The sequence below is a fragment of the Syzygium oleosum genome, unplaced genomic scaffold, assembly GCF_021117445.2.
Source record: "Syzygium oleosum isolate NSW1041296 unplaced genomic scaffold, Sole_v2.1 Sole_v2.03, whole genome shotgun sequence".
In the NCBI taxonomy this organism is placed as follows: Eukaryota; Viridiplantae; Streptophyta; class Magnoliopsida; order Myrtales; family Myrtaceae; genus Syzygium; species Syzygium oleosum.
The window spans coordinates 9,080,217-9,088,876 of NW_026607487.1; the positions used below are offsets into that span (position 1 = coordinate 9,080,217).

The window sequence follows — 8,660 nt, forward strand, 5'->3', positions numbered from 1 at the left end:
CCTCCTCCTCCTCCTCCTCCTCATCCCTTCTCGAAAGGATAAAGATAGTTATGGGCTCTAAAGTAGCAGTCGAGAGTTCATTGCAAAAGTCAAAGTGGTGGTCTTACCTAACTCTAAAGGGGTCCAAAAAAAAAAGGAGAAAAAAAAAACTTGTGTACTTTTGATTCGTGGCGTCTTCCTCCCCGCCCCCAACATCACCGGAGGACGATGTTTGTTTTCGGATCGCCTTGCGTCTGCGCCAGGGAGAGAAAGTCCTCCCGTCGCTTTCCCTTTTGCCCACCCGATCTTATCCCCACCCCCACCCGCATGAATGCACGGTGCTTATGTCACGGTCCGGAGGTTTCCTCGGGGTGAGGATGCTTCGGACGAGCGGTTTCCACCCTGAAATTGTGAGCTGAATAGCGGTTTTCACCCTGAAATCGAGAACTGCTTATTAAGGATCGGTTTTTGAAGCCACTGGTCAACTTCCGAGCGGGTCAATGGAACCGATCCGCAATCCCTATAAAATTGCATTCATCAATCAATAAGAGACGTTAATCTCGACGAAGACACTCGTGAGAGGGGCGAGAAAGACTGTGGGGTAAATGGCAAAAGGCAAGTGAGAAAGATTCACTTTCACTGAAATTGAGCTAAAAAAAATTAAAAAATATATATATGTTGGTCGGATCCGAGTGGGCAGGTGAGTGATTTCACGCCTGAAACCTGGCATGTACTCACCGGTACCCGAAACCAGACAGTCTTCATGGGAATCGCCGGTTTGATTCGGTCTAGGTAGTTTTTGATTCTTTTGCACACTTCTACTATACATGAAGGAAAGGCCGCACAGGTAAGAAAAATGCTAGATCAACTGGCCTTGACACTTAGCTTCTCATTTTTATAACCCGAGGGAGCATGGTCATGATTAGTCGAGAACCTGGAGGCGAACTGGGCACGGCAACTCAACGCCGCGGCCGTAGTCAGCCGGGGGCTACCTCGGACATCTCATTCGGGACTTTATTGCGCCGATTCCGGAAGATACGGAGAGCACAATCGCATTCGTATAGAGTATTTGCAGATTCTGGTGTCGTTTTTCTCTCCTCCGAAGCTTGCGAATCGGTGAGCTTGACTACCAAATAAGATCCATCTCTTCACGATGCGTACATTTTCCGGCCTCCTTTTCGTAATCTAAAGGCACAATAATAGAAGCTCGATCGAAGAAATTGGACATAGAAATGAACGAAACTAAGCAAAAATAAATCCGATTACGCAACGTAGCATCATTAGGACATAGGAGCATCTACGACTCGACTAAGGTCTAAGAAATTGGACAGAAAGAATCTAGAACAGAACCCTAGCTCATTGGGTACACCCCACCACACGATTAGACGTAGACGAAGGTGTTCCTTCCGAACCGGCACCCGATTTTGCAGATGTTCGTTCCTTGTCTTTTCCTAATTCGTGAAAGCATCTCGCTGTGCTCATCATTTGAGCAGTATGTTTTTGCGAGTGTGGTCAATAATGAAGTGAAAAAAGCAGCATCGTAGAGGTACAAAATTAGTTGCCTCCAATCAAAACATGAATTATCCAAATTCGACTACCCACGCGATTGATTTGATAGACTATAGTAAAAAATGCGAAAAACAAATATTTGCCGGTCTAAATCCGCGTTATGAATGATCTCTCTTGAAAATTGCCATGGCAGGACATCTCTAAATTGGAGTATAACTATAATTAACATGATACACGTATTTATCGCGGAACTTCAATCCTTATCGTTTAAATTTTATTGTTGCCAACCGCGTTTCTAGCTCTTATGGCCTTTACTACGTCTACAGCCGCCACAGCAAGCCACAACCATCACGAGCCATACAAGCAACCCCTCTCTCTCTCTTTGGTACAGCTTAGCGACATCGACCTCTAGGTCTCGGACGCGATGCCTAACCAATTGAGATCTTGATGGTGGCGAAGACCGGATGAGTAGGAGGACAATGATAAGGTTACGCGAAGGATAGATAGGGAAGAGCATAGAGAGAGAGAGAGAGATAAAAAGAGGGGGAGAGATTGTTGAACTGCACTCTAAATTATAGTGATGAAAGCAATGGCGACTTGATGAAGCCAGTACGAACGAGCGAGTGACAATATTGGTAGGGTTGTGCAATTGGACTGATTGTACCCGAAAATCGGATCAAATTGCCTTGAAAATTGGTCCGGTTCATTCCAAGTTCTTGTTGGAACCGATTTGGTTCCAAGTTTTGAGTGAAGAACCATCGGGAAACCGGATTAGATTTGGAACTAATTTCATAAAGCCTAAAAATCCAACTTTTCCCTCTTGACATCTATTTCTCTTCTCTCTCCAATCTCACTCGGACATTTCACGGCTTTCTCTTTATCTCACGAGCGACTCACTCTCCTCCTCGCCCTTGCTCGTTCGAGTCTTGCAACCCTCACTCATTCCTGACTCGCCTTTGCTCGCTCGTCCTCGTTCATCTTCTGCTCGCTTTGTTGCTCATATTATTTAACCGTAAGAAAATGAAACCAAAAGAAGGAACAAAAGAAAACACAAGTTCTCAATAGACCCTGGAACTGTACCGGTGAAAAACAGGGCTGGTTTCAAAGCAAATAAAATTAGGTTTCGGGTTTTAAAAATCGATCCTCACACGGTAAGTTTCGGGTTTCAGGCCTAAGGCCTAGAACCTGTGCAACCATGGGAGACGGTAATTGAAGAGGGCGAACGAGACAGAGGATCAGCACCTCGTGGAAGCTACTATTGACCAGCGGGGGTCCACACGCGTACCGGTGCTCTCGCAGGTACGGAAACATTTCCCCATTTATCTCCTCCTATTTTTTTTTTTTTTTTCGGGTTAGAATTTTCTTTCACTTCTTTTTGTAGTTCTCTCTCTCTCTCTCTCTCTCTCTCTCGCTCTCCAAAGTTCACTCTCGAGCATCAGTCAGTAGCCCCACCACCACCAGTCCACCACCTCCACCTCCCCCCTCCCCAGCCGCACCGGCGATACCCGAAAAATTAAAAAAGAAAGAAAGAGGAAAAAACTTGTGGCTGGGGGAAGAAGAAGAAGAAGAAGAAGAAGAAGACGACGACGAAGAAGAAAGGCGCCGTTCATACCGCGACTCTCCGGCCTCTCTGCTCGGCCGCCGCGCACTTCGCTCGAGCTCGCATGCTTCGCCATCGCTCCGAGGTGCTCGGATCTCCTCCTGCCTCCGCCGCCGCCGCCGTCTCGATCGCCTGACGGAGAAAGGAGCCTCGGATCTCTGATCGTCGCTCCATTGCTCCCTCCGGCGAAGGAATTGAGTGCCCTGGATTCGGTTTCCTCCGCTTTCGCTCTTCCCGAAGCTACTCCAGCTTCGACCGCACGGTGCTTCTAGCCGAAGCGAAGCGGAGAATCAACAGCCAATCCGTCTTCAGGCTTTAGATCCGGAGATCGAGAGAGAGAGAGAGAGAGAGAGAGAGCGAAGCGCGAGAAGCGAGGAGGAAGCTTCCTCATGACGAGTGCTTCTCCTTAGAATTGCTTCTCCGGTGAACTCTTCTGCCTTTTTCCGGCTGCTCTGCAGATTCCGGCGAATCCGTCGCGTCTCTTCGGGAAACTCGTGATCCGCGGCGATTTTCGAGCTCGGCGAAGGGAGAATCGGATTGTTGTTTCTTTTTCGACGGTGCTTTGAGATGGAATCTGATCTTCGGCAGCAGCAGCAGCAGCAGCATCATCATCATCATCATCATCATCATGCTTTTCTGGATCACGGTCACGAGCCTCCGCCTCAGCAGCAGCAGCAGCACCAGCAACAGATGAGCTCGGGCTTGTCGCGTTACCGATCCGCGCCGAGCTCCTTCTTCGCGAGCTTGCTCGAGAGGGATTTATGCAACGAGTTCCTCGGCCGGCCTTCCAGTCCGGAGACGGAGCGGCTTCTCGCGCGGTTAATATCCGACAACCAAGACGAATCGGCGGCGGCGGCCCAGAATCTCGGTGGGTTCCAGCGGAGTCCGCCGCAGAACGAAGTGACCAATCCCCAACCGCAGCTCATGGAGCCGGTGAAGAGCGAAGCGAATGTCATTCCTCAGCAGCAGAGTAACTACTCTTCCGGTTCTTACCATCAAAGCTCATCTCAACCGCCTCGGCCAAATCGAAGCTCGGCCTATGGGATCGCCGGTTCGGATCGGTTGCCGCCGACGAAAGTTGGTGGTTCGAATTCGAATCTCGTTCGCCATAGCAGCTCACCTGCAGGGCTATTCGCGAACATCAACATTGATAACGGTATTGCGGTGCTATTTTTTCACGATGCTTTCTGTTGTGGTTTTCACTGTTTAGCAATGATTTGCAGAATTGATTCCACTATTCATGAAGCTGTGAATCGCAATCTTTGACTAATTTTCTGCCACAACTCTGGGGTTTCATTTGATTTTTAATTCTTACTTTAAGGAGTTGATGGAACAAGTTGCTGTTTGTCTTCTCTCACGCACGTTGAAATAAATTATTAGCAAGTTTTTCTCGTTTAGTACCTAGTTTTCTACTAGTTCTTTGGAACTTAGAGATCCGTCAACAGAAGCACAAAGCAAGCACAAAGCAAGCGAACTTGAACCTATAATTGACTTGGAATTGGCACAACCACACGTGAAAATTCAGTCCCTGTGAATGCTAGGTACTAGGAATTTTTTTTCTGGTCTCGTATTGGATATGCTCAAAGATAAGATTGCTTGAAAGGGCACAATCTCACGGAGAAAGGGCAATAACTGGTCTCCAAATTGCAGGCTTTGCTTCTATGGAGAGCGTAAGGAATTTTGTCCCTTGCAATGGAGCAAATGCAGAGGCATCCTTTTCTAATGCGAATAGGTTGACCAATCAGATGAGCAGCTACACATCCAGGCCCGCTTCTACCATGGGACATATGAGTCCGATTTCCGAGCTCGAAGATAAACGCATGGAAGGCTCCATTGATGAAGGTGCAGCTTTTGGTGAAGGTAACGCTAACGATTATGTTGCGGGTTATCCTATGAGCTCTTGGGAGGATTCGGCCAGCGTGTCTGAAAATTTTAATGGTCTGAAAAGAAGCCGAGATGATGATAAGAAGTTTTCAGGCTTGAATGCATCAGAATTGGTGGTACTATTTTTTCCCACGTGTGATTTCCCAACTTTGATGTGCATCTAGTGTAATGAATGAATTATTTTTTATGCTCAGAACGAGGAGGTTAGGAGCCGTCCTCCCATGGGTTTGACGCATCACTTAAGTTTGCCGAGAACTTCGGCAGAGATATCCTCCATTGAAAATTTTTTGCAGATGCAAGATTCCATACCGTGTAAAATTCGTGCTAAGCGAGGTTGTGCCACTCATCCTCGTAGCATCGCTGAGAGGGTAAGATCCATGCTCACTATTTCTTTATAGATTTTGTAAGAATCATCGCAAAGCTTAGGTTCGGTTTCCAGTATCTGAACAGTGACCGTGAGACGGTATCACCTATTCCAGTTTTAAAATTGGGCAGTTTTTGTGAACCTGGGAGTGTTTCTTCTGCTTGTGATCAGGTTAGGAGAACCAAAATCAGTGAAAGGATGAGGAAACTACAAGATCTCGTGCCAAACATGGACAAGGTAAAATTTTCATCTGCTCTTGCTGATGCTCACGAAAACTGATTTATGATTCACTCATTTGCACTCTGTCTCGGCAGCAAACCAACACAGCAGACATGTTGGATTTGGCTGTTGATTACATAAAAGACCTCCAGAAACAAGTTAAGGTAAACCCATTAATCCTTCCAAGTTCCCACCAAGTGCTTATGCATCTCATAACCTTCAAAATATGAAGATCACGGACGCTGTTGCGATGAAGATTTTTAATATGATGAACTCCTCGTGATTCTCTATCACAAACTTTTGGCAGGCCATGTCTGCGAATCGTGCCAGATGTATATGCCCCAACAGGCAGCAGCAATAATAGCACCAGATCCCAGGAAGGGAGACTCGTGTGCACTGTACAGAACTATAGGAGTTTGCAGGAAAGAGAACACTCTCAGAAAGCAAGTTTGGGCTCTCTTTGCAAGCGAAAAAGAAGATAGCAGTAGGTATGGTCAGGCGTGAAGATGAGAAGTAGGAAAGGAAAAGAAGGCTCTAAAAAGCCAAACCGAAACAGAACTTCGTTGGGTGCCCCCCCATATGGAAAGCAAGAGAGCCTGAAGAAAAAGCCTGTATGGTGTAAAGGTTGTTTTATCAAATTGTCTTTTCGTGCTGTGTATAGGTTGGGAAGTTCAACTAAGTTGCGGGTAGATCTTTGTATTTATTAAAAGTAGGAAGGAGAGAAAGAAAATAAGAGCCGGGGTGGGGGGGGGTTGTGGAAATAAGGTTTCGTTGTTAGTGTGGTCATCGATAATAAAGAAGAGAGATGTAAATCGATGGTTGGCGGAGGCATTAAATTTGGAAAGAGAAAGCAGATGCGGGGGTGTGGGCCACCCACGTTCGTCCCTCTCCCCGTCGCTGTTGAAGGGAGCACGAGCGAAGGCGACCGGTATAGGTAACCCCCCCCCCCCCCCAAATGAGCCAAAGTCGAGGTTAGATGCGGGCCTCAATCAGCCTCTGATGCGTCTTTGTTGTTATTTCCTCAATTGGCAAACTCTTTCTTGTAGTGTTATCTGCATTCCATGGTCTGTGTCCCGATGCTATCATGCGATGCTGGGTCGTTTAAATGATGGGATTTTGTCCTGTAATGTCCCCGAGTACCTGAACGGATGATTGCGAAAAAAAGGTTAAAAAGAAACAGAGGTACCAACCAGATCAGGGTCGGTAAAACTGGAAAAACTTTCACCTGATCCCCAAAAAAGGAAAATGACCCAAGTTCAACCAAAGATAATACCTGATCGAGACGCCTGTTAGTGGCATACCCGTCATGCTTGCGTCGGCGTTGATGGTTTCTATCCATTTCTGCCGGGATTTATCATTTTCCAGTAGGTCCCTTCTTCGTTTTTTACTGTTTTTACAAATGAGCTAAGCATTGGAAGTCTTCACGTCAAAGGAAGCAGACAAAAATGGGATCGGTGGAAATTGACGGGAAGGAATTTCATGATTACATTCATAGCGTTCCAATGGGGGGTAAAGATATTACTCTTACGGCTTAGCATGGGATGTGCCCAGTAATATCATGAGATTGTACTAATCTAGTCAATCTCAGGTGACTTTACGTAGTAAGAGGAGGACTAGAGTAAAAGACGGAGAGAGAGTACTACGACTTCTTCGTGATTTCTGCCGAAACATATCTTTTTTTTTTTTTTTTTCGCTCATGAGGTGGTTGGCTAGCTTAGTAATAAAAAATCGACTGTATTTCACGTGATCCCAAGTTTGATTCATGTTATGAGTGAATCCTTGAAATACTTGTGTCGCGATGCCTAGTTGTCATATCTCGTGTGAAGAAAATTTCTAGCTCATGAGGTGGTTGACTTAGTAATAAAAAATCGATTGTATTTCATGAGATCCCCAGTTTGATTCATGTTATGAGCGAATCCTTGAAATGCTTGTGTCGCGATGCCTAGTTGTCATATCTCGTGTGAAGAGAATTTCTAGCCGCTAGAAACACGATAGAGTTATAGTAATGAGCTCGTTGACCTCAAATCTTGGGGTGATGCGAACCAATTACGAATCATTTCGATTTTGAAACAGGTGTTGGACCTTCATGATAACACCTAAAGGGGTCATTGTCGCTAATCGTCCATCTCTGTCTTTTCACTCATTAAAAAGAAAATTTTTTAGGGTCGATGTCGCTAATCGTCCGTCTCTATCCTTTCATTCTTTAAAAAGAAAATTTTCTTCTCTATACGAAACACGAGGGGGGAAAATATTACATAAATTTGATCCTCCATGATATTGTCAATCTATGACGGTACAATGGATGATGCTCGCGCATCATTCACAGTTTTGCACGAACGATAATGTTCCCCATAAAAAGGGATCCGTGCAAGTGAATCCCACGCAAGTGATGATCTCATATCCCCATCTCCCATATGAAAGGAGGAAAAATTATGCTTCTTCCTCATCCCTTTAGAAAGGACACCAGGGCTTTCCGCATACAGAGCGAGAGAGACGGACACAGTGAGAGGCTGACTTATTCGAGTCATTGTGATACACAACTTTCGCATGGTGATGGGGGTGGGACCGTTGGATCCAACTTTGGTCTCGTTGCGCTTTGATTTTGGTCGGGACGGAAATAAGAGGTACTCCCATAGTGATGACACATTTAGTGAATATAATTAACCTATCTATGATCAATTTACTGATATATGGATTAAGAAATGGGTTTATGACCCATTTTAACAAGTCTAGTTATCGCGAATTGTGTCTTGCATCGTGTCTTCACATTGTGAGTTTCTCCCATTGTAAGGTAAGGTCTGCTAGTAAAGGTAGATCGGAGATAGACGAAGTCGCGAGGCTTGCCTTAGCAAGTCAAGCTTAAAATCATGGTGTGAGACTAGAGCAGTAAAGGCTGCCCTTAGCCTCCGCACATCTCGAGTATACGATAGATACACCGCACGATAATAGTAATATAGGAGAAAATTGTTTAAAAAATCATAAACTTATTGCATTTTTGCCAATCCAATCATAAACCTTTTAATTTTGCTCATTGAGTCATGAACATTTTTACAATTTACCAATTGAGTCCATCCGGTCAATTTTAGTCGGCATTTGCTAACGTGG

At 45.4% G+C, this 8,660-nt stretch overlaps 1 protein-coding gene across 1 annotated transcript; it reads left to right on the top strand.

Moving 5' to 3' along the window:
* Positions 1-2,913: 2,913 nt before the first annotated feature.
* LOC115679147 (transcription factor bHLH130-like) lies at positions 2,914-6,621 on the top strand. The gene is made up of 6 exons (XM_030602734.2): positions 2,914-4,244; positions 4,739-5,088; positions 5,167-5,340; positions 5,508-5,573; positions 5,651-5,719; positions 5,863-6,621. The coding sequence occupies exons 1-6, from the start codon at positions 3,656-3,658 to the stop codon at positions 5,914-5,916; spliced, it is 1,302 nt and encodes a 433-aa protein (XP_030458594.2). The 5' UTR covers positions 2,914-3,655; the 3' UTR covers positions 5,917-6,621.
* The last annotated feature ends 2,039 nt before the right edge of the window (positions 6,622-8,660 follow it).